Raw genomic sequence first — 27,695 nt, 5'->3', positions numbered from 1 at the left:
GACTCGCACTTGGCCGGTTTTTTAGGTTCGTGCTTCGATTTTTTCCTAGTTTCTATATCGCGCTTGAATTCTTGATTGTTTTCTATCTCGTAGTTTGAATCTATGCTTTTCAACTCTATGTTATCTGAATATTTGGATTGGTAAGGCATACTTTTGTATTCTCTCCGCAACAACGAGTGATGGTTTTTGCTTATTACTTCTTGAAACTCTTTTTTCTTAGGCTTAGTGAATGGTTTTGCTCACATATGTAATTCAGATTTAGCTACTGGTACTGGTATTGGGTGAAATGACTGCGACGTGACTGTGACTTGTGATTCTTTCTGGACATTCACTTCCGCTATTGGGTACATATTTGTAGGCTCGAATAATTGGGTGGTAATAAGGGTGGTAAATTGAATATACTTAAGGTGTTTGCTTCTTCTTCCCATTGTTGTAGGACATCTGTCATGTCGGCTTTTAACTCTATGTACACTTCCTCGCACTCGAAATACATGTTCTGTTTAAAACAGTCGACAGCGTCTCGTTACTATTGTTTTATGACTTGCTGAGAATCGGCTCCATTATTCTTGTAAAGATTCTATTCTGGTTTTGACATGTCCAATCGTCAGCTTCTTGTTGGATAGGTTATTAAAAATTTCTCTAGCTTTTACTATCCTACGTAAATTCTTGTTCCGCGATTAAGTCTTGCAATACTTCTGACATCTTGGTGGCTTTTGAAAACTAACTGAAATCTCAACTTGAAATAGATCTCTGAAACTCGGAATCTCTTCTCTAGGAACTTCTTGAACAAGAACATGGTAGGTAACTCATTTGCGCTTAAAGGATTAATTCTCAAACATTCTGTAGCTCAGCTATTCATTCTTTAAACATTTTTAAAGATTATTCTTGAAAACTACGGAAAATTCACATCGAAATCATGATTCTGTTGCTTGACGTGAAAAAATGTTGACGTATTCTATTTCCGAAACCTTATTCTTTCCAAGTCCATAAAATTCAATGTAGTAAATATCACTATTTATATCGGCGAATTTTCTGCGTTTATGTTACTCGTACGTTTAAACATATATCTTATTTTGTCATATTCGAAGTACAAATTGATCTTAGAGTTTATACATCTTTTTGATTTGACGTTTCGTAAAGAAGAGCTGATTTGACTCGTCAGTAAAGTAGCCAATTAAGTCTCACTAGTTTTTGTTAGTATTGCACAAACAAAGCTAACAGGATGGAAGTGGAACTTGGAAAAACACGGCTGGAAACCATTATCCAATTTTGCATTTCCAAAATTCGTAATTAAGTACCCCTGTCTGTATTCCATATGCAATTGTGATCATTCCATTCCGAGCGGGCATTGCAACGAGTGCTCTAGTCGCCGGGCCTTTGGGTTCAGCCCGACATCGGCTGGGAGGGAAATACGCCTGTGCTCCGTCAGAGCAGTTCATGCGGCATGCGGCGCGAGTATAACATTGTTGCGACTCGTTGTGGCATGTTATTGCAAACCCACATACGTGATACTGCCGACTATCTGACATTTCATGCCTATGAACCGACTACGTGCGCATACTTCCCCGGCGTACGTATAAAATACCAAATATATCGTGAATTCATGGAGCAGTACAATGCGAAATTGCAACAATGATTAACAAGTTTCTAGTACATATACATAAGTTACTATTTTATTTAATTCAATAAATGTGCCATTATGGCTATTAATAATCGTTATTTATTTAATACTAAATGATTATTTTATCGCGCACAAAAATTAATTATTTACTAAAATGATCAAAAACTTACAAAGTATGTACTTATGTAGGTATGTAGTATCGGTGTGATGTTGGCACTTGAAGCATAGGCATAAATCCAAGCGTAAGCCCATGAAAGTTTACTGAGCAGAAATCAGACTATTCCATATATACACTCGATATACACATTAGATAAAAATATTGCTTTAAATTCTCCAGAACAGTAGGTATTTTGTTTTTCATCGTAATATTTTCACAAGTCCATAATTCTATATAAAGACGGTCGAAGAGGCAAATCTTTTTAACCGATGCGGGAAACTAATGGCACAGGCGAGGCTTTCGGGAAAATCCGCTTCTTGTTGTCAATACAGGGCAACGGTGATGGCTCCCTCCGCTAAGCCTTTATTTCACAAGTAAGAGCACACTATCTCCGCTTTTATTGCGGCCGCGCCGTGCCGAGCTACAAGCGTAAGTAAATGCAGTAAAAAACGAGACCCCTTTTAAACAGGAAATCAATAGAATTCTTACGGATGTTTTTGGAATTTTCTTTAATGGGTACAGTAAGTATTTGGTCAGAACTTGGTGTTTTTAAGGTGCTACTTGTATTCCATGATGAGTTAAGGAATTTGCTTTGCTTGTAGTTAGGTTAATGTTGAAAACTGCAACAGTACAACGACGTGTAGGTTTCCAGGACGTTCCCGTAAAACAATAATAAAGATATAACGTGTAAAGTGTCAAAGCTGACATTGATCAACGATACTTTCTAGTTTAGCAAGCCAGGCGTCTGAGCGTATCATGTTTGTTAGCAGTAAAATAGTTTCAAGTTAACTAATGACTTTCTCAATCATAGTTGATGACAGCAAATAACTAGACATGTTTCACGATAAGCTAATACTAATCTGTGTCTCAAGTGGGGTGCTGGGAGCACTGCCGCCGGCTCAAATGGACCGGAGTCCCCCCACGGAGGCCTGTGGGAGCGTACGGTCCATGCAGTAACATACACTCACATTAGAAATGTGAGCATTTTATATAGGTGGTATCATAATACAAATTATACACGGTGGCTAAAAAATAAGTGCATTGGTTACATTTTCGCGATTTCGGGGTTGGTCCCAAAGTAAAAGTTGCTCAGTATAATTCCAAAACCTGCTTGGCAACGGAAATGTACTTATTTTTTAGCCACCCTGTATATAGAAGGTTTAATATAGATTATTTCAACTCTGGATTAACGTGTACGTTACGTACGTTACAAAATAAAGTAAAATATACCCTTTGCTTTAAAATGTAAATCTGCTATAGGTAGTAAGAAGTAAAAATGTAACCAAAATTCATCTCGTAAATCTGATAAGATGCTTATGTTATTTATCATATCATTTCATGTCATTTATGTATTTTGTATCATTTATCATTTATGTATTTATTTATGTATTTATAGCTATAAGCATGCTTATAGGTAGGGCCTGTTTCACAAAGTCTGAGTAAAGTATTAGATACCTAATTAACGAATAAATTAACTGCCAGATAAAACTACCTCAAGTTGTAAAGTTGTTTATCTACCAGTTAAGCTATTTGGAGATTGTGAAACGCAAAACGCTGACTTTATTCGTCAGATAAGTGGCAAGTAGCTTATTCAGGACTGTACTTGGACATTGTGAAACAGGCCCTAAGCCATATAAACTCCAAATAAGTACTTAGGCAAACTCGAGTAGGTATCTTCTTTCTTCAGTTTTTTTTTGAAAATTATCTTTCTATTTAACACCTTTCTATGTCTTACAGGTATTAAAAAACTTGGCTGGAATTATGTACAGTCGCCATCAGATATATCTGATCACGTTTCTATTGGCAAGGAGTTAGAGTGCATGTTCAGATATTTATGATTATAAGCACCTCGGCCGCTCTGATATATCTGACGGCGACTGTACAATAGTAAACTAAGTAGTTTGTATTTGTTATATGACCATTGAACAGCAAAGGGCGACAATTTATTTCATTATATCAATATGCACACTATCTTCTCTCACAATCAGATATTAGCCGTCGTTAGTGTGGCCGAAAACGTGCATGGGCGCCGCGCGCCGATGCCGGCGCTGCGAGTACCTACACGCGGCTTATCGGCGTCCGGTCGCGGCGGAGACTCGCCGCAGCTATACCCGCGGACACACGGCCCAACAGCTTTACCAACATTCTCAGTGCATCTCCTATCAAGACTACATTCAGATTGCGACGTTACAACATCGCTGGTGTAGCGTTGCAACATCGGGAAACGGGCACTCTCAATCTTCTCGATAAAACGAGTGACGTTCGAACCGCAATAACAATACAACAACGTCAGCAACTCAATTTATCAAGGAAATTGACAGTGAGATCATCGCTTTACCGTTGCTGCAGTCGTAATACGAAATTAAGCCTCGTTGATTAGGTTTTATGTTAGATAATGCATATGTCGTGGCCTGATCATAGGTTTTGATAATTTCATGATACCTCTATGCTATCATAGAATTGTTCACTTCATGATAATTATGGTCAGGTTAGGTTTGACTATTTCATGATGTGGCCAACCAATAATTTTATGAAATAATTACCACATCATGAAATCATCAATGGTAGGTTGTCTGAAAGAGATCGCTTTTTAGCGATAAGACCGCCTGTTGTTTACATCTACTTGTATTTCTGTTTTGTTTTTTTTGTATTGTTTTCTTTTATTACACCTCAGTGTGCAATAAAGAGTATTTGTATTTGTAGGTACACACCTTGATATAATGTGTACATACTGTACAATGGCTGTTCCTTTTGCTAAAGTGTATAACGCAATTATCTGTCATGTCTCGAAGTACAACATGCATGAAGGATGTATACACAACGCAGTGGACTATGCACACCAAATGCACACAGGTTTAGGAGAGACAACTGGTGCAAACCGTAGGCGAGTTGCTATCTATGAAATGAATACATTAATTTAATAGTACGTGGGCTTACGAGTGTATTCATAATCGTAAAATATTACGGCACTTTATTATTAAACACAAATGAGAATCAATTAGTCTTTTGGAATTTAAGTGTTCGCCAAAGACAGAAAATACAGCCCTATAACAAGGGTTAAAAATGGTTGAAAGATAGTCCAATACAAATACTTTGAAACTTCTTAGAAGTATAATATAAAAATACAACAAAGAAATTTCAACGCTTTTGTAAATTCAACCCCCAAGGGGGTTAAAAAGGGGATGAAAGATTGGGTCCAATACAAATACTTTGAAACTTCTTAGAAGCATAATATAAGAATACAAGAAAGAGATGTTAACGTTTTTGTAAATTCAACCCCTAAGGGGGTTAAGATGGGGATGAAAGTTTGTATGTGGTACAACTCACCTACAAGGTTTCTTTTAAGCTAGGAACTTGAAACTTTGTTAAAAGACAATGTTATTAAAATACAAACGCGTTTTTGAAATCTTATCCCCTAAGTGGGTTAAAAAGGGGTCGAAGAAATGTTCTAAGGAGTTAGAGGGATTCTATCGAGAACATTTTTTTTAGTTAGGAGCTAGAAACTTCGTAGGTTATTGTGATTGTGACAGACAAATGTCATGCGTTGTAAAATTATTAACAAATGACTAACCCAGGGAGGGTGCTGCTATCTTTGGCTGCATAAATGATAAAGTGTTTTATATTCATGTAGAATATATAACCACCAACATACAAATTCACGCGTACGAAGTCGCGGGCAACAGTTAGTATTCTATATAATTCAATTTTCTCCAACGTATTTCTAAAATGTGAGTGAAAAACCAAAGTTAAACAATACTTCCGATGGTTACTTTAGAATCGAATATATTTGAACATTTCGAGCAGAACTATCTACTATGCGGCTATTGCCATTTTTAAAATAGCAATAATTTTAAAGTTTGTAACAAACGCATCAATGTATGAAATTTGGTATTAATTGCAAAAGCAAACTGAATTCTGTTTAGTCGAGTTAAGGTTGAGTTCGCGGTGAGTAAGTCTTGTTTTTACTTCATGTTGGTAACGAAAGCGAGGTGCAAACTCCGCGTTAGGGTTGTAAATCATATCTTCTTCCATTTATATGGACACTTTATTACGACGGCGCGTTCTAAATCAAATGATAAAATGCTTCTTATTTTATGTTTCCTTTCGGTGCTCTACGCATATTGTCGTCTTGCGCCGAGTAGGTGTCTGCCGTTAAGTGATGTGTCCTCAGAGTCGGCATGTCGCACATTTGTCTTGTAGATTAAAATCTCAGTACCCTCGGCGTTAGTATACGTTTGTAAATCTTAATAGTAATCTTATTCATTTTAGATAAGTATTAGAAAACTACGCTTGCTTAAAATATGTATAAATAAATTTGATTTCTAAATAGGTTAGCAGGGGAAACGTGACACAATAAAGTACACGAGACGGTTAGTACGGTACACTACAAGTTTTAATATAAAATGACACTACTTTTGTTGCTAAAAAGTAGTCACCTAAATAAAGTAAATATGTTTTTACGTTTGTTAAGTATACAGAATTTTGTTTCATATTATTATGTATTAGTTTTGTATGATATTTCATGATAGCTAAGATATAATTATTATGTAATTTTATAAAAAATCAATGTAAAAAAATGACAGTTGTAGGCACAGGCACCGAAATACCTATAATATTTGTATATGTATACCGCTCGTAGAGCCATGGAAGTGGCATAAAACTCGGCCCTATGATTGACGGGAAAAGGATCTTCTTGAAGAATTTATTCTGGCATTTGTTATAGTTATTATTTTGTGGAAAATAAATTTAAATTGGTAAATAGACAGTATAATAATTAAGATTGTACCTTGTAAGAGCCGAGGTTTTTGACAGAGCAAGCTAGACGCACGCTTCGCCCGGCCGGCACCGTCATGTTCTGAATCACGTCCGTGAACTCCGGCTCCTCCACCACTGGAACAACCAAACAAACAATAGAGTTACCCTCCAACACACTTGAGAAAACCGACGAGTTTCCTTTTGGAAGAGTTAGCTAAGAAAGCGAGGCTAATAGACGATTGATGCGATAGGAAGGCTAGTAATAATGTTAGACCATTTAGTCCAAGAAAGTAGGTACTATAATAATTCCATTAAATCTGAGGTGTAATTCTCATACACTAAGTGATTGGTATGAATAACTAAAAAATACTTGGTTAAATGAGAAGAATTATTACGTGTGATATAGGTTTAATTCATTTAATTTTACTTGTCATCGTATCAATGCAGATATTGCAGATTAAACTTGGAACGCTTAATCTAGTATTGCAACTCTCTTTTAAATAGGTACCTCCGACCCGTTTGTTCAAAATCGAAAGAAAAGTCGAATTCAGATACTTTTGCAGGTTTTTTTCTAACACTACCTAGTGTAACTACAGTCAAACAAATTGATTTAGATATGTACCATTTCATACCTTGTAACAGATTATTGTCAGTGTGAAGGTACCTAAATTTTAAATACGTCATCCATCACTATGTCTTGATGATAATGCGGTTGACCAAAACGTCACGGTTAAAGGTGACGTTTGGCTGCAGCCGAAGTAGCCTTTTACCGCTGCAACGTTGTGGCATCGTGAAATGGGAGGTGTCACTGTCTATTTTCTTGATGAATTGCGTTGCAAAATATATTTTTATATAAATAAATACAACTTATATGACAACCTCATAACAAATCAAACTAAATCGGTAGGTAATCAGTATTTTGTGAAAATATTTAAAAAAAGGAGAGAGAGAACCATGAAAACACACGAAACTTTATAATAAAAATTAATAGGTACAATACACAACCGTTACATTACTCTAGAATTACAATTCTGATTATCAATGTTGTCTCACAGTAAGCCTAATTACACTAATTCAAAATACACCCTGTTTCTGTCTGGACACTGTCTGATGTTTTCATATACACTGCCCCACCACGCACAACACCTGTACTCTAAGTGACATCGAAAAACCAGTTTGAACTTGGAATTTATTGAGCGAGTAAACGGTAAACTACTAAGCGCAACTTGCACCATCCCACTAACCCGGGATTAACCGGTTAAACCGTTAACCCAGTGTCAAATTGTACCACAGTAACTCCAGGTTTAACCGGTTAACCCTGGGTTAGTGGGCTGGTGCAAGTGCTGGCCCTCAATGATTTTTAGGATAACACTTACGATTGTTATACTCGTACGTGGTGAGGCCAAACTGTAAGGAATAAAAATTAGGTAGTAAAATGCCTTTGCCGTCTATCAAAAGTTGACAGCGTGACACCCATAGTTATGAGTACATTTTTGTGTCAAAGGATACGATTTGTAATTCTAAAATTATAAAAGCAGAACGCTTTTAAACAAATTGAGTGGGCGATAAGGAGTAATGTCGTCGTTTATCAAGCTCCAAGATAGATGGATGCTGCTCTGCTCTGCCCATTTTAAATGCGTTTGTCTTTTGCTTGCCAAATTGGCGCTCTCTGTTTCTTTCTCACTTTTACGAACCAACCGAACGAGGCAATAAAGGTTCAATAAGAGGGCTTTACGGTGATTCCTGTCTCGGTTAAACCCGCAAAAATTTTGGAAATCTAACTGGGGCGTTTATGGCCGTTTTATTGACACAAAAGGGTGTCAAATCCAACAAAAAAAGATAAAAGAGGTGGCGCGATAAGGCAAACGGTTTAGTGTCGTAAAGGAAGAGTTGTCCAGGGGTTGAATGTAAACATTTGTCATTCAGTGAGTCGAGTCGGGTAAAGCGGGAGCTGCGCCGGCTGCGAGCTTCTCCGGTGCGGTGACAACGCGCACCGACTGTCTTGTTTGGAGAATAAACTTACTCAGCCTCTTCCCGCTTGTTTACATATCACCGTCTGCCTCAAACAGGCTACAATAAATTTATCGAAGGAAGTGATTTTGATTCTATTTGTTTTCGTCTCTAGATTTCGTAAATTTCCTACCTGATTAAATTCGATAGGTATAAATTATAATTAATACCATTCCAACCGATGTAGCGTATTTCTCTAAGTTTGCTTAGTGTCTACACTAAGTATGTACGTAGGGCGCGCGGTGAGCGAGAGATACCTGACTGAAGATGAAAGCTGCGTTTTGTGTTTGCTCACCTGATCGTATTAGCTCTAAGCACGACGCTCCATTTTCTACTCCGCTGCTCCTGACTCAACCGATGTAGATCGCGCATTACCATCCCCTACGCACCCCATTAGCAGCGTATGCGTTTTCTCATCTGATATCTGTGTTCATTTAAATTAGGTATGTAATTTACTAATTTGTTTGATGAAATTAGTCCGGTGGATTTTACAAGCAGCTAAAGTAGAAACTCACGACATATTTAATGCACAAAACAAAACATTTATCCGTCAGTTTCTGTATCTTATTCTTATTCTAGCTAGGTAGATACATAATATTAAAACTAACACCCAGTCGCCAGTCTGGCTGTGACCACGAACGTAACGTCACGTTCGAAACGTCAGGCCATAAATAAACGTAAGTTTGTACGCGATTAAGTCCATATTAAGTTCCGTGTTAGTTTTAAAATTATGAGTGAAAATCGTGTTAGTTTAAATCAGTATAGGTAGATACATTCATTTAAATTTGGCTGTTTTCTTATTTTATATAAAAATAAACTTAATAATTTGTTTAAGAAAGCGACAAGCTAACGACAACCTACAATTAAAACAATTGACTAACATTTAGTGCGCACATATAGTGCGACATAAATTTCTTGTCGGACTATTATTAATACAAATATGTATTTTACTTGATTTTTACCTTATTGTCAATATGGGTCATATGGGTCATAGTTAAGGCCCTTTTTATTTAATTTGTCAGGATGTCGCCGTCGACGGATACGTCTGGGAGAACATCATCATCATCATCTTACACTCATACAACTCATACAACTCATACAAGTACCTGAAGTACCTTTTTTTACATACAGCATAAGGAAATTTGTCCTGTCATTTAGGTATGACTTACTCCAATAGACAAGCGTTTTAACATAATCACGACATTTATGTAATGTTAAAACCGCATTGTTATTTTAATAACACATTACGAAAACAACAGTGTATTTCGAAGAAAGTAAATACCGCTATGTTTACCTAATTCTGCCACGAAAAATATCGCCTTACCGACTACGACAAAGGGATTAACCATTTCGCCGCTACCGTCGTCTGTGGCTTCTTAATTAACCCCTTAGTACCCGCGCGCCGCACGCTCACCGCACGCCTCCTGCTTGCGAGATTATTGCCAAGGCTACGTATTATCTATCCTTGTTCATTTGTACCGCATCGGATGTTATTGGAAACTAATGTTTGTGACGTATGTTCAAATAAGTTAAATTATGTTTTCAGTGGGGATTAGGTATTCGAGTCGTCAACATAACAATGTGACATGGACATGGCTACCATTGATTTATTTTATTCGTTAATTTCTTGAATCCAAGAGTTGTTATACAATAAAATATAACAGTTCTCTGCAAAACGGTGTATTAAAGCTAAATTAAATCCCTAGTACCGATAGCGGAATTAAAACTATTACCAATATTTCATGAGCTGCGGTTTGTTTATAGCTTACATGTAATGTAGGTTAGGTTTAAATATCTATATATGAACAAATTAAATTGTAGGATAGGGTGGGTACTTGGGCAGTCAGAGGGCAGTGTTTTAAGACTGTACCTACTCTGCACCGACTATATAACATTATTTGCATGTACGGCTATATGTACCAATTGTACCATTTCTTGCAGATCCACGAACGTCTCGGGTATAAAAGTACTTTATTAGTTTTATTATCGTAAAAGTCTTATCGGAATTTGTCAGGGTGTCGAATACATCCAGCAATTCTATTAATTACGCCTGGAATTGGGTCGACTAAATATTCCAAAACTAATAATGAATGGGACCGAGTCCGATGTTCCTAACTCGAGAATAATCTCATATTAAAGCTGGCCCTTATGCAAATCAAAGGCGGTCACTCGGAAGTAATCAGGCGCGGACGGGACCGCAGCGCGCGGCGCGGCGTGGGCACGCTCCGACCGGGGCCCGCCGCAAATTGACAGCCGACGCATACCACCAAATTGATTGTGGCTACACAGACACCCCGTTATAATGCCAATGATGCAGGGTAGACAAATAACGTGCCATCCCCTGAGACTGGCCTTCCATTCTTCCAAAACTCAGCGCAATAAATCATTTTAATTTGGTTTTGCCCTGGAGATCGTATTATGTCCGCCATGCCTATAACGATTTTATAGTTTTTGGATTATATTATCTATACATATAATAAAGCGGAAGAGGGTCGAAAGTCTGTACATGGAAGATATTCGAAAAAATATTGGCTGGGGATACTTAGAATCGATAACAGAACACATTCCAACAGTTTTTAGAATTTTTGTCTGTTTATCTGTTTGTCTGTTTATCTGTTTGTCTGTTTATTTGACCGCGCAACTAATGAAAACGGCTGAACGGATTTTGATGCAAACTTTACTAATCTGGCGAAAAAATCCACGGCCAGGTTATAGGCTATAAAAATTTGAGAAATTTTACCCCTAAGGGGGTTAAAAAGGGGATGAAAGTTTGTATGGGGGTCAAGATTTATTTTAAGCTAGCAATTTGAAACTTCGTAAGAAGATATATTATTAAAATACAAGAAAACTAATTTCAGCGTTTTTGAAAATTCATCCCCTAAGGAGGTGAAATAGAGGTTAAAAGTTTGTATTAAGATCAATTTTTTTTTTGAGTGCGTTACTTGAAACTTTGTATAATGGGCATATTATTATAATACAGGAAAAGCGATTTTAGCGTTTTCAAGAATTCGTCCCCTAACAGGGTTAAAAGGGGGTTGAAAGTTTGAATCCATTACAAATGCTTTGAAACTTCTTAGACGATTACAAAAAACTTATTTTGACGTTTTTGGAAATTTAACACCTCAGGGGGATGAAAGGGGGATGAAAGTTTGTCTTGGGGTGCAAATTTTATTTTAAGCTAGGAACTTAAAACTTTGCAAAACGTTATTATATTAAAAAGCAAGAAAATTATTTCAGCGTTTTTAAAAATTCATCCCCCATGGTGGTGAAAAAGGGGTTAAAAACTTTATCTTGATAACTATATCATTTTAGCTACTAGGCTAAGTTAGGTATCGTTTTTGTATAAATCGGGTATGCCGAATTTATTTATGATATCAAAATGACACCATTCCCGAGTGAAAACACAAAAAATATGAAAAAAACTTTTTTTAATTTCTCTTTACGCTTAAACCGCTAAACCGATTTAGATAAAATTTGGTATAGAGATAGTTTGAGTCCCGTGGAAGAACATAGGGTAGTTTTTATCCAAAAAATGGAGACTGCGTTTGCATGGAGAAGCGGCCGTGCCCTTTCCTCTTAATAATGGTCACGAAGGTGGGTACTTAAAAAAAAAACTTTTTTCAGTAAATGTCAAACGATTTGGGACTTTTACGCGTTACCATGCCTTCCCGAAAAAAATCGAATCTTTCTCGTAGTAAATTTTGTAACCACAGTAAATTCACTGCCATCTATCGACACACTTTAAAACTAAAAATGAAGATTTATAAAAATACGATAAAGTGTATTTAAATATGGATAAATGATTTTTTTTATTTGCATTAATTATTTTTTATTATTTTGTCCCATGTTCTTTCACTGATATGCGTTAAAATTGTTAAATAATAGCAAACGAAACCGTCAACGCCCTCTATACGAGAGTAGGCAAAAGGTAGTAGCGACCTCTGATCGAGAATAAAATTTTCGTGATTTTCGAGGCACGTTTTTTCCTTAGACTGTATCCATCTATTACGGAGTAATATCTATCTTTGGTGGTAGGTACCTAATTGTAAAATATTTTATCTGGACTACAGTCCTCTAGCGTATCCATCTGTCAACTTTACTTTAAGTTCCGTCTCCAGGGGACATTGAGATAAATTAGGGGTGAATTAGCCGCTTACTGACACAGACCGAATTCCACGCAGGCGAAGCCGCGGGCACAGCTAGTTATAAATATATGCAATGATTGCAATGAATTATGTAAATGTCTATTAAGCAATAATAATAATAATAGACAATGTAGATTAACTACTACCGTAATCAGACGGTAATTCAACCGGTAGTTCAAGGGAGGAACGTGGAAATTTTAATTGGGGGTTTCCAAAGCAGAGTGTGATACCCAGTCATATTCTCACACTATCCTTCTTCTATTTAGACCGGGCTCTCAGTGAAGTTCCGTTTGCAAAAATAGCACACCGCAGTTTGACTTCTGATCCTTGTAGGGGGTTCCTATATAAGCTCCTAGAAACCCGATGTTGCCGGGCTGAAAAGTAGTGCCGTTACCCCCAATAGCCCTTTGAATTTCCCCCTTACAATTCTCATACATTCGCTATCGAAAAAATCTCACCTTTTGCACAAATCTGACTAATTTGAGTCTAGCTCTTAGCCTAATTGAACTACCAGAGAAAAGGCACCCCCCCTGCATACAAAATTCTGTAAATTTGTATGGACGTGGGGTACCTTTTCTCTGCAGCTGACTGTACCTAATATTAGCAACAGCGGTTATAATATATGCAAGTTCAGCAACATACGAGTATCCCACATATTTAAGTGCTAGAAAGTTTTGTATCTGAGCATTCACGAATGTTTGCTTTATACTAGCCGGTGGCACAGCTATTGGAAACTAATCAATTAGTATCACAGTAAGAGGTTTTTTCCCAATGCTCGCTGCCGCGGGCCATGCTCTCTTAGTAATTTATTTGTTTTTCAACTGAAATAAAAAAGCCATTGGAAAAATTCCAAACGTTACTGATTTAATATGCACTCTGACATTTACGATAAATGTGTTTTAGAGTTTTAAATTTGAAAATCAATGCTTTTGCCAGGTTTTAATATTTTAATGGAAAAGCCACCGGACGAAGCCTGTGTTGCGGATTTCTTAAATATAACTAGATTATTTTTTAAGATTTTGTATATAAGTTGATATAAGGTATAATTCGATTCTTGTCTATTACGTATTTTGAAATACAACAATACATATTTTAACAAATTATTTTACTAATCATGTTTTTGGCCAAGTAATTAATTTCTGGTACAAGTTTAACACCGACTGTACTCTTATTATTACACATGTATTTACCTAAGTGAAAATTGGAAACTTACAGTATTTCTCGTCATCTCATTTTGAACCGGTTAGCGCATTCGATTCCTTTAAACACAACTAAACATAAAAGGTCCAACAAAACTTCACTTAGACACATACTCCAGTCAAATTAAGGGTCTCACCTAGGAATGAGATAATAAGCTACAAACTCGTATACACCTTCATTATGGCGTTCTAAAGTGTTTCCTCAAAAATTAAGTCTCGTGTGCGCATCGGAAGTAATTCAAGATTAAATGTCACAGAATGGCGTTTTCTAAAATAAAATTGAAAACCTGTTTATTTCAAATCTGGACATTCTTGGGCTCATTTTACTCAGAATCGACAGCATTCTCCATCCTGCTATTAAAACAGATGTCTCAAAATGTCTATTCCGTTCCGTCACGTTATAGTGTGAATTTTTTTTTCACTTGTATCTGCGTGACGTAGTGGAATGTACAATTTTTACAAAAAAATTTGGGCCTTTTTTATATCACCAGGATTGAATATGCTAGTGATTCTGAGCTGAAAGAACCCAAAGACACCAGGATCTGTGAGGATCAGGTTTTCAATATTTATTTTAGAAAACGCCCAGAAATTAGTTTTTCGCAAATATCAAGATTTTTGTAGCTCCAATGATGTTTACATCTAGGTAAAAATTTAAGAGCATAAAATTTACTACAAGTTATATCTCATTTTTCATGCGATCAGCCGTGTCTACGATAGATGGCGCAGAACACCAGTGTAAACAGTGACTGGTTTTCATATATCAATATATATTATACTAGCTGTTGCCCGCGACTTCGTACGCGTGGATTTGTATGTTGGTGGTTATATATTTTAAATGAGCATAGAACATTATGCATAATGTATCAAAAGCAAATGCGTAATGTATGCAGCAAAAGATATCAATAGGGACGGTAAATCATTTGTTAATAATTATACAGCGCATGAAATTTGTCTTTCACAAAGTATGAAGTTTCAAGCCCCTAACTGAAAAAATTGTTCTCGCTATGATCCCTCTCGACACTTAGATTTTCAAATCCACTATTTAAAAAAAAATTTGCTCCAGATGCAAACTTTATTAATACAAACTTTTCAAACACGGTGCAATCAGTTTTCGTCTATTTTTTTAATGAAAGTGACACCCGTTGCCCACGAACGCTGCAAAGGGTTCGAAACGTCGGGATGTATTATAAATTCAATATACGCGATATAATCCGTTTTCATAGTTTTATTTTATGAGTAACTATCGCGGTAACCGAAGACAATACTATTTTTTTAATATAATGCCCTTTTACCAAGTTTCATGTTCCTAGCTTAAACGAAAACTTTTACTACATATAAACTTACATCCCCTTTTTAACACCCTTAGGGGTAGAATTATTAAGAACGTTGAAATAACTTTTTTTGTAATATTATACAATGCCTTTCTAAGAAGTTTCAATAAGCATTTGTAATGGATTCAAACTTTCAACCAATTTTTAACACTTTTAGGGGATGAATATTTAAACAAAGGGGGGTTTACTTATGAATGGTGTCAATGTTGATACCATAAATGAATTCAGCACCCCCGATTTATACGAAAACGTTACCAAACTCGGCCTAGCAGCTTTACTGATGTAAATAATCAAGATAAAAATGAGAGCCCTAAATAAACCTTCAAGAGCGGATATCTCAAAAACTATACAAGATATCGAAAAACTTGACTGAATAAAACTTGTAACAAATTAAATCTCTTTTTATTTTGTATAAGTGGCCAAGTCGCTCAGACGCATAGTTTCCGAGATATAATCGAAAAATCGAAAAATAGAACCTTCAAACCCCCCTCTCCCTCCCAGCACCAGGGTTACGGCCGGGGACTTTTTGATATGTTTATCTCCTAACTAGTCCAAACAAAGCTACGAAGTTAAAAATTGTGTTCCTTGCATTTCCCTCTATACCTTCTTATTGCTTAGCCTAAAAGACTGAAATCCTGTACTCAAAAAAAGGTTTGATCTCCATACAAACGTTCAACCTCTTTTTTACCACCTTGGGGAATGAATTTTCAAAAATGCTGAAATAAGTTTTCTTCCCTTATTAAATATCTTTCTACGAAGTTTCAAGTACCTAGCTTAAAATACAATTAGGACCCCTACACTACTACAAATTTTCTACCCCTTTTTAACCACTTGACGGGATGAATTTTTAAAAACGCTGAAATACTTTTCTTGTATTCTAATAATATACCTTTATACAAAGATTCAAGTCCCGCACTCAAAGAATTTTTTTATCTCCATACAAACTTTCAGCCCCCTTTTTTATCACCTTGGGGGATGAATTTTAAAAAACGCTAAAATCAGTTTTCTACTCTTTTAATGATATACCGTTTTACGAAGTTTCTAATTCCTAGCTTAGAATAAAATTTGAACCCTATACAAACTTTCAAACCCTTTTCAACCCCTTTAAGGGGTGAATTTTTAAAATCGCTGAAATTACTTTTCTTCTATGCTAATTATATACCTTTATACAAAGATTCCAGTCCCGCACTCAATAAAATGTTTGATCTCCATACAAACTTTCAACCCCCTTTTCACCACCTTAGGGGATGAATTATCAAAAACGCTGAAATTAGTTTTCTTGTATTTTAATAATATATCTTTTAACGAAGTTTCAAATCGCTAGCTTAAAATAAATCTTGAACCCCATACAAACTTTGGACTTAGCTGTTGTCCGCGACTTCGTACGCGTGGATTTGTATGTTGGTGGTTATATATTCTACATGAGCATAATATAGAACATTATGCAGCAAAAGATATCAGTAGGGACGGTTAATCATTTGTTAATAATTATACAACGCATGAAATTTGTCTTTCACAAACTACGAAGTTTCAAGACCCTAACTGAAAATAATTTTTAGGAAAAAAAACCGACTTCAATGGGGGATGCCGCTGAAAGTTTACTTATTGTTGATGGTGCACTCTTAGATTCCAGACAATGAAATGAAATAGACAGCATATTTTGCGTAATTATCCTAATCCATCTTTTGACTAATTTTGCCTAATTGCCTAATTATTATATTATTGCCTAATAATGTAGAAAAGGAGGTAAAACCACCCACTTTTCTAGTAGCATTTCGTTTTTGTAAGGGTCGCAGTTCTAACCTAACCTAACCTACTTTTCTGATAGCATTTCGTTTCTGGAAGGGTCACAGTTCTAACCTAACCTAACCCACTTTTCTAGTAGCATTTCCGGGTCCGGGTCTGGGTCCGGATCCGAGTCCGGGTCCGTGTCCGGCTGTCCGGGTCCAAGTTTGGGTCAGAGTTCTGTCCGGGTCCGGATCCGAGTTGGGGTCCATGTCCAGACCCGGGTCCGGGTCCGAGTCCGGGTCCAAGTTTGGGTCTGGGTCCATAAGGAAGAGAACAAATCGCCAAACATGAACTATGTGTCATTGAAGAGTTCCATTCTGATCATCATCAGCAGGTCCACTTAATCAAATGTCACTTTTTTAAATGTAAATGCTGGATTTGTTGATGAAAATACAAAAATCACAATATGTATGCATTTCACATTTGAGGAGTTCCCTCGGTTCCTCATGGGTCTCATCATCAGAACTCGAGCTTGACAAAAATATGCCTTAAAAACTTAAGTTGCTTAACAAACATAAAGAAGAGGACAAATCGCCAAACGTAAACTATGCGTCATTAAAGAGTTCCATTCTGATCATCATCAGCAGTTCCACTTCATCAAATGTCACTTTTTAAAATGGAAATGCTGGATTTGTTGATAAAAATACAAAAATCACTTTATGTCTGCCTTTCACATTTGAGGAGTTCCCTCGATTCCTCATGGATCCCATCATCAGAACTCGAGCTTGACCAAAATGTTTCTTGAAAACCTAACTTGCTTAACAGACATAACGAAGAGGACAAATCGCCAAACGTGAACTATGCGTCATTGAAGAGTTCCGTTCTGATCATCATCAGCAGTTCCACTTCATCAAATGTCACTTTTTTAAATGTAAGTTGATTTGTTGATGAAAATACTAAAATCACTATATGTAAGCCTTTAACATTTGAGGAGTTCCCTCGATTCCTCATGGATCCCATCATCAGAACTGCGTTTTGACAAAAACGGGACCAATCTGTATGTATATACTTACAATCAAAAAAAGAATTTTCAAAATCGGTCCAGAAATGACGGAGTTATGGAGTAACAAACATTAAAAAAAAAAAAAAACAACCGAATTGATAACCTCCTCCTTTTGAAATCTTGAAGTCGGTTAAAAATTGTTCCCGATATAATCCCTCTCGACCCTCTTAGAAGATTTACAAGTCCACTATTTAAAAAAATATTCGCTCCCGAAACTATTAATACAAACTTTTCAAAAACGGTGTAAGTAATCAATTTTCGTCTATTTTAATGCCCTTTTTACCAAGTTTCAAGTTCCTAGCTTAAAAGAAAATTTGTACCACATATAAACTTACATCCCCTTTTTAACCCCTTTAGGGGTTGAATTTTTAAGAACGTTAAAATAACTTTTTTGGAATCTTATACAATGCCTTTCTAAGAAGTGTCAAAGCATTTGTAATAGATTCACTTTGAACCCCTTTTTAACCCTTTTAGGGGATGAATATTTAAAAACGCTTTAATTACTTTTCTTGTATTTATACAAAGATTCAATTCCCGCACTCAAAAAAATATTTGATCTCCATACAAACTTTCGACCCCATTTTTACCACCTTGGGGGATTTCAATAATGCTGAAACAAGTTTTTTTTTCTTTAAATTGTATATCTTTCTATGAAGTTTCAGGTACCTAGCTTAAGATAAAATTAGGACCACGACAAACTTTCAACCCCTTTTTAACCACTTTAGGTTTCAACCCCTTTTTAACCACTTTAGGGGATGAATTTTTAAAAACGCTGAAATCACTTTTCTTGTTTTCTAATAACATGCCTTTATGCAAAGATTCAAGTCGCGCACTTAAAAAAATGTTTGACCTCCATACAAACTTTCTTCCCCTTTTTCACCACCTTAAGGGATGAATTTTCAAAAACGCTGAAATTAGCTTTCTTCTCTTTTAATGAAATACCTTTTTACGAAGTTTCAAACTCTTAGCTTAAAATATAATTTGGACCCTATACACACTTTCAACCCCTTTTTAACCCTTTTAAGGAATGAATTTTTAAAAACGCTGAAATTATTTTTCTTGTATTCTAATAATAATATGCCTTTATACAAAGATTCAAGTCCCATACTCACAAAAATATTTGATCTCCATACAAACTTTCAACCCCTTTTTCACCACCTTGGGGGATGAATTTTTAAAAACGCTGAAATGAGTTTTCTTGTTTTTTGTTATAATTAATAAACATTTATATTATAAAATTTGAACCCCAAGACAAACTTTCATCCCCATTTAAACCCCCTGAGGGGTTGAATTTCCAAAAACGTCAATTTTACTTTTTCTTTGTAATCGGCTATTATGCCTTTCTAGTATTTGGAATGGATTCAAACTCTCCACCCTTTTTTGGCCCATATAGGAGATGAATTTTTAAAAACGCTGAAATCACTTTTCTTGTATTTTAATAATATGCCTTCATACGAAGTTTCAAGTCCCGCACTCAAAAAAAATTATGATCTCCATACAAACTTTCAACCCCTTTTTCACCACCTTAGGGGATGAATTTTGAAAAACCCCTTGTTAGTGGATACTAACGTCATAAAAGCTATCTATTGTGAAAAATTCAGCTCTTTAGGTCCAACGGTTTGGGCTGGGCGTTGATTTAAGTGAGTCAGTCAGTCAGTCAGTTAGTCAGGACTTTTACGTTTATATATATAGATAGAAGATAAAACAAAGTCCCCCGCCGCGTCTGTTTGTATGTCTTACATACAGACTGTTCGCGATAAACTCAAAAACTACTGAACGGATTTTAGAATAAGAATAGAATAGAATAAAATTTTATTCGTAAGCACAAACAAACAAGAGAGAAGATTTTCAAGCTGATTTCACCTATGAATAGAGTGCTGATTCTTGAGGAAGGTTTAAGTGTATAATTTGTTGAGGATTTGTGTAAATTGGTTGAACTACCCGTGCGAAACCGGGGCGGGTCGCTAGTTTAATAAAAATCTACAAATAAACAAAATAATTAACATACATATTAATGATGGATCACTCAATTACCGTGTACAATTAAGTTCTACCTACCTACCTTCAGATTTTATGAATGAAGTCACGGCGATATTGGCAAAGTGGTTTGTAGTAAACATTTAAGTTTATACGACGTCCCTTGTCACAGCTGTTGCTTGTAATATTCCCATATATGATCAAATTCTTTTAAGAGATCCGTAGATAAAGAACATGGCGTCGGGTGTTTGGGCGGTTTCGGACTTTCACTTATTTGTATGCTTCACCCTTCGCCGGGACGGGACGGGGACGTGACTATTCGAGATACATAAACCCTGAGTGAATACGGAAAATAGAAATAAAGTAACATATTCCTTTAGTAGACGGATTGTGGGAAAAAATATGTAGGTAGGTTATAATGTTTTGTATCTATAAAAATACTGTAAAGAACCTACTGCATTTTATAATTAAACAATTGAGAATGTATGTGTAGATCAAATTCATTGCTTGTCAATGTTATAGTTATATTATCACTTGTGAATGTACCAACCTCGTCAATAAAGCAGGTATAAATATGATACTATTGTATGCAATTTTATAGTGGTGTAAACAAGTTGAAAATATCCAGAAGCATAGGTATAAAAATGTAATATAAAGTTGGGCGGGCGGTAATTCCGGTCAGCTCGGAAGCGGCGTCGACAGGCCCTCTTATCGCTTGTCACCGATGGTTACGAGCGAGTCGAGCGACACCGGAACACCCCTTCAATCTCCTCGCACTGCTCAATAGAAACGCCACTGCTGACTAACGATTCTTATTTCGTGGAGATGTTAGGGATAGTTTCTGTACCTATAACATGATGATATTATGTGATCGAAAGGCATGATATTTATTAACAGTTCTTACTGCGGACAATCTGCGTAGCTATGATGATGACGTAATAGTAATTTACGATACAAGTGCGAAAAAAATAGAAAATTCGCAAAAAGTGGAGGAAATTTACCTATTCGCACGTGTATCGTACCCACAAAGTTTTACAGTACATATGGCCCTTTAAATTTTTGACGTAGTTACGTAATGTGCTTATTATACACCGGTGTTGTAATGTAGCACCAGATGTACTGTAATAGTACATTATGATACAAGTGTGCTAAGTTGGTTATTACACAGGAGGCGATATTGTGCGCGCGAGCTGTAAGCGAGCGCGCAATAAGAAAGCCGATGTGTGTAATGACCAATGCACACGCGTTTCATACGACGTTTTTCAACACACTTGCGAGAAAAAAAAGATACTCATATTAATCAAATTTTAATAGTTAAAACAGTTAGTATTGTGTGATGCATCTGTCATACTGCCGGCTGCCCCTCGCCCCGGCCGCGGGCGGCGAGCCGAGCGGGCCGGCCGGGCCGCGCACCGCACAGGCGGTCGGGCGCGCCGGTGCCCGCCAGTCCGACCAATTAAAAAAGGCTCCCTTTCCATGCATATTATTAGCAATCAGTTACCTTCTTAACTCAGTCGGACAATATAATGAAAAAGCACGAGTGGAATAATACACTGAAAGAGCACGCGTGTTTAATATCTAGGATTATGAGCCAAAAATCGGTGGAATAAAAACTTCGTTTTGAGCAAGTGTGTCGAAAATACAATAATGTACGGTGTAATGTTTAGAAAAAAATAAGTACCTACCTACTTTTAGGGTTCCGTACCTCAAAAGGAAAAAAACGGAACCCTTATAGGATCACTCGTGCGTCTGTCTGTCTGTCCGTCTGTCACAGTCTATTTTCTCCTAAACTACTGGACCAATTAAATAGAAATTTGGTACACATATGTAAGTTTGTGACCCAAAGACGGACATGTATAACGTATACAAATGAATTTTAAATATGGGGGGCCACGTTTTTCAAACTATATCGTGTTACATATCAAATGAAAGAGCTCATTGTGAGAATCTTAAATATATATATTTTGTAATTTTATAATAAATAGTTTAGAAGTTATTTAAGAAATAGCCAAAAAATGGCCATCCCCCCTTTATCTCCGAAACTACTGGGCCTAGTTTTGAAAAAAATACACAAAATAAAATAAAACTATGAAAACGGATTATATCGCGTATATTGAATTTATAATACATCCCGACGTTTCGAACTTTTTACAGCGTTCGTGGTCAACGGGTGACTGAGGAAAAATTACAAAGTTACATGTACAACCAGCCTTAAAGTTTGTAGTCTATGATTGTTCATTATTTTAGTATGTGGGTATTTTTGCACTTTGTAATTTTTCCTCAGTCACCCGTTGACCACGAACGCTGTAAAGAGTTCGAAACGTCGGGATGTATTATAAATTCAATATACGCGATATAATCCGTTTTCATAGTTTTATTTCATGAGTAACTATCGCGGTAACCGAAGACAATATTAAATACACAAAATAGTTCTTTACCTATAGATGACAGGAAAACCTATTAGAAATGTGCAGTCAAGCGTGAGTCGGACTTAATTACTTAGTTTTTATCCGACCCCTGCGGGTTTTTAAAGACATTTCACATAAAAAAATACATTGTTAAAAGTTGAGTAATGTACGGAACCCTTGGAACGCGAGTCCGACTCGCACTTGGCCGGTTTTTTATATATGTACTAGAATAGAATATGTAATTTATGATTTATTTGCTAACGTCTGTCAATAAAATAATAATACCTATTTAATACAGAGCGCTAAAAGACACAATAGCTTTCAAACCAAATAAAAGATGATTTACTTTATTTAGAACACAGAAAACACTGTAAAACACGTTTATTACTGTATTTAAGAGGTTGAACGTTTGCATAATAGAGTATCTTAAGTCTGATCACTAATTGAACAAGTGTTTTGAGGCTCACGGGCGCGTAAGTCGAGAGATCTAATTAAAGCACCTGCCGCGGTGCGCCGCCGCCGCGCTTCGAACCCCGCTCCGGCCCATTATCACGCCCCCACGTCCTATTAGCATTGTCTCCTCGAGGGCGATACTTATCTTTATTTAAATTCACTTCTTGGTAATTGGGTTGACGAGTAGACAACGTGATTTGCATTGATGAAAATTGGCCAGTATACCCGGTTTCAGTAGCTTATAACTCGTCGGTTAATTTGTTTATATTACATTTATACGATGAAAACGATTTAATCAGCGATATGGTTTCACGGAAAGCCTGGTAGTTTGTTAATTTAATACGACATTTGATTAAAATTGATTATAACTCAACATGGTATTTTTATTAATGTTACAAATTAAATTAAAAGAAGTTTAAACGAAAAGCTCGACCTCACTGGACCTCATTAAATAAGTAGTTTCAATTCGCGGCGTAGAGATGACGTCATGTTAGCATTAGCACTTGTATCATGTTTTAATAGCTTTGTGGTGGTACAGTCAAAGAGGACGCGCTTGGTTATTTCTCATTACGGAACACGCGATAAAATCACACAGAGTTGCCTCATTAAAATCTTCTGGTACGCGCATCTGCGAGCCTTTTGTAAAGGCGGCAGCGCGACGCTCTCAACGCCTTTCACGTGTCATTTGGGGCACAATACCGTGCGGCGACGTCGGGCTTTCCTCGCACGGCATGGCGCGGCGCGAGGCTGCACCGCGGCTGCGATACATGGCGCCTAGCGACGCGACATGACTCGTGGCAGTCGTGGCTCGTGGCCTGACAACAATGCGCTCAACGATATGATATGCAATTTTGAGCAGAGTTGCCTTCATGTCAGTGCGCTCTTTTACCAGATTATTATATTATATCGCAACCTCATTGAGATTTAAATGTGCATACGTAAAGTAAATCAATCGTACAAGATTTAAAGTAAATCAAACGTCAACAAACAATCGGAAATGTGTACAATAGGCAGGGATTTTAATTTTTATTCAGCGAACACTGAGCAAACCATAATTAACAAGATAGTTCCTACCAACATTTAGGCCAAGTTCCAGTTTGTCGCAAACTCTAACTAAGGGAGCAACTGAAAAGTTTTAGGTAGGTACTAATTTAATTGAAAGAACATTTCAGGAAGTAGCTTATACAAGTTTCAGGAAATATTTCAGAAGGATTTGTAGGATTTTTATTGTTTTACTCGTAAACGTTGTAAAATTTTCGCTGGTCTCAGGTGTTGTTTAGGTGGTGAAATAAGAGTGGACTGTAGTTTTAAATGCTGGTTTACTTTCTAAACTACGAAGAAGTACAAAAGTGGCAAAGTGAAATTGTCGTTAGGAATCGAGAGAATGAAAGGTGAGTTTTTGAAAGCCCTAACTGTCAAAGTTTTGAATACAAAATTGCCATAGTTAAATATTGAACATATAGATTTGAATGATAATTGTATTTATACATACATATATATCAATGAATATTTTATTTAAAAAATATACAATTTGGATGACGTTAATTGTGAGATTATTTTATTACATGAAATTAGAATTATTTTTAATTGCAAACATTAAATTAAGCTAAAGAAAAAGGATCAAAAATGAATCCATTTTTGAACGTTTCTGAACATGCTCCCGGCCTTGAAGTGTGGGAACTTCAACTATGTGTCGACAGGGAGAGGATGGATGTTTTTGAATGCCCATCAGATAGTCTCCTCTCTTTGTCTGTATATCCTTGATCCGCTTGCGACGCCGTCGCTGCCATGAATGCCTCGGACGACTCGACCGAGTTGCCAGAACAGAAGAGGAGGCAGTTTTGTCCTGCACGGCAACCAGAACGCCTTCCTGGAGTTCTCCTGTTGAATGGGGCCACGAACGTTGATTTGGCGAAGTCCTTGAGTTAGCAATCTGTGCGTGAGATATGAAAATTGTGGATCGCCCTATAAGGAAGTGGGAAGGAATTAAGGGACTAAAGCTATTTGGATCATCTGACATTGAAGTCAGCGGCCTTAAGTTTGAAATTGCCTTAATTTGAATCAGTAGTGCAGACATCCCTTCGTATGTTATGTGCAAAGGTAGCGTGAAAGAAGACTGGATGTCTTCGGTTACCTCCGATGACGTCGATGCATTATCAGACAATATTGTCTGCGGTTTATCGCGGCGTGCAATGAATCGGCGCAAGGCTGCAATAAACGCATGTTTATTTGAATCTGAATCCAGTTTGAGGGGCGCTGCTCCTGTTGCAAGGCACACAAATGCATAAAGATTACCTTTTTGACTGAATATCAAAACTGGACCAGCATAATCGCCACCAGCCTCAAGAAATGGATATTGTGACTCAATACATTTTTTGAACGTACTGTGTTTGGATGTTGAACTGAGCAACACTGAATGTCTGAGGTCGTAAGCGTAGCTCGAGTTGCTCAGTCTTCCCCCCACAAAAATGAGTTTACCTCCACCGTGAAACAGAGGATACCGTGTCGGAAAGGAGTCTCCTTGAGCCCTACGCAGTAATAAATTATTAGAATGCTCAAGCTCTTTGTGTGTAATATAGCCATGTTGCTTGGCTTCTGAATGACGCTCCACTGAGGGAGACGTAGCTGAAGTATGTTGACATGAGTCCCCTAGAACCTCAGGCGACTTCTTCAACTGCATTGAAGATTTGAAATGATCATCAGGATCAGTCTTTAAAGACTGCTCCTCACAAATGTTTTGTTCTAACTGAATTGAATCTGACTTCCACAAACTCGGGACGTTTATTTTTGAATCTGACGGTATTTCATGTGAATTGATTTTTGGTAAATTGATGAAGTTTGAATTGTGTGCCTTGACAACGGTATTAGCAGAGCTTACCTCCAACTTATTATCGGGAAAATTACGCCTCGAATGCTTTTGAATCAGCACTTGCGCAGACGACAGGCTTGTGAAGTAGGTATTTTCGAAAAGAGCCCACTCCTCTCCGATATCCCCTCCGCTTGCAGACGCAGACGAAATATCGATGTCTGTCTGTAATGCATCAAATTCATCGTATATAGGCACTGTATTGTCAAATCTTAACTGTAACTCGGCAAGCTGCAAATCACTTAATTGCGGCTCGGCTGCTACATTTGAAACAAACTTCTGAAAAGCATTAAGTTTGCCTTTAATAACCCCACGCTTGTAATAAAGTTTCTTTAACTCTTGTTCCGAAGACATTGTGAACTAAGGTAAACTAAGTATGACCCTACTCAAAATTAATTTGAAATGAAATAAATTGTCTTTGATAAAATTTGCTATGCGAAATTCTCAGGCGCTTAACTTTTATGCACTATAGATCTGAGGTGCAATAAAATTATGCAATGGCTTAATTACCTTGTTTACGCGCTCCCGGCACACTGCAGTTCGCTATAAAAATTGACTGAATAACGTGTTCACGTGCGATTGTGATGTTTAAATCGAAAAAAGGATAGTATATTGATGAATTAATGAATATTGTGATGAATTAACAGTTAGGTATCAAGTTTGAAGTGAAATTGTGCAATGAAATTGTATATATTAATATGAAATGCGCTTAGAGGTTATAATTATATTTGCCTACAATATATGAATACCGCTAATGAATACTAGTGAATATCTACCTGCTACTGATCAAATGATGGCAATGAAAACAATGAATTTACTTTCTGCACTAGATGGAAAAGTAATGAATATGAATTATATGGATATGTTTGAAATGAATGGATGGTCAGCTACAAGGAAAAAACAAACAAAGGAACTGTGAATTGAAAGGAAATAGAACGATCTCACTTTCGCGTACTTCTTCCTTCTGTGCTGACTCCTTCTGGATCTGAATCTGGATGTTGGTTGACTGGTCCCCACTGGATGCTCCTGGACTGGTCTGGTTGGTGCTGAATGGGCTGGATTCCGTAACTGACTCCTGGTTACGGCTGGATTCCCTTTGAAATGGGATGCTCCGTGTGTCCGTCGCTGCTTTGTCCACTCGTCGATCCTGACTGCTGCTGGGACGCGATGATTGTCAGCTCTGGAACTCGCACGTAGCTGGATGTGCCCTGCGCCAACCTGGATGACCCACGGCTTCACTGGAGAAGGTCCGTTGAATAGGTGGAGCTCGACTCGATGCCACAATCTTGCCTTCTCGCAATTCAGAAGCTTCGTAAGGACCATGTAATATCCAAATTACATGTATGGTTTCCAAATTTCAAAAATTACGAAAAAATACGCAAAAAGTGGCAAAGTGAATTGTCGTTAGGAATCGAGAGAAAGAAAGGTGAGTTTTTGAAAGCCCTAACTGTCAAAGTTTTGAATACAAAATTGCCATAGTTAAATATTGAACATATAGATTTGAATGATAATTGTATTTATACATACATATATATCAATGAATATTTTATTTAAAAAATATACAATTTGGATGACGTTAATTGTGAGATTATTTTATTACATGAAATTAGAATTATTTTTAATTGCAAACATTAAATTAAGCTAAAGAAAAAGGATCAAAAATGAATCCATTTTTGAACGTTTCTGAACAACGTTGTTGGTGATACTTTTAATAATGACTAACGTTAGACCGGCCCGGGGCCGGGCCGAGCCGTCCGACGCTTCGTTTTCTATAGAAAGCACCACCTGATCACCCATTACCCGTCATAGAAAACGAAGTGTCGGACGCCCCGGCCCGGCCCCGCCCCCGGTCCGGTCTAACGTAAATCATCCTTTATACAATCCATAATTATTTTTATTGTTAATAAATGCATTCTCAAAATCAGCTTTTTCTACTCGTCGACTATAATCTGTGTATTACAACTTCATATGCAACACTACAA

The 27,695-nt window shown here is 36.9% G+C and overlaps 1 protein-coding gene across 1 annotated transcript in view; it reads right to left on the bottom strand.

Moving 5' to 3' along the window:
• LOC134755910 (lachesin-like) overlaps positions 1–27,695 on the bottom strand; it is a 173,169-nt gene that overhangs the window by 26,802 nt on the left and 118,672 nt on the right. The window contains exon 2 of the mRNA XM_063692590.1: positions 6,565–6,668. Within this exon, the coding sequence (XP_063548660.1) occupies positions 6,565–6,668 (104 nt within the window). The remainder of the gene's footprint in view (positions 1–6,564; positions 6,669–27,695) is intronic.

Source organism: Cydia strobilella, chromosome 3, assembly GCF_947568885.1.
Source record: "Cydia strobilella chromosome 3, ilCydStro3.1, whole genome shotgun sequence".
Lineage (NCBI taxonomy): Eukaryota > Metazoa > Arthropoda > Insecta > Lepidoptera > Tortricidae > Cydia > Cydia strobilella.
Note: the sequence above shows the minus strand (reverse complement) of the source record. Positions and strands in the feature narration are given on the sequence as shown.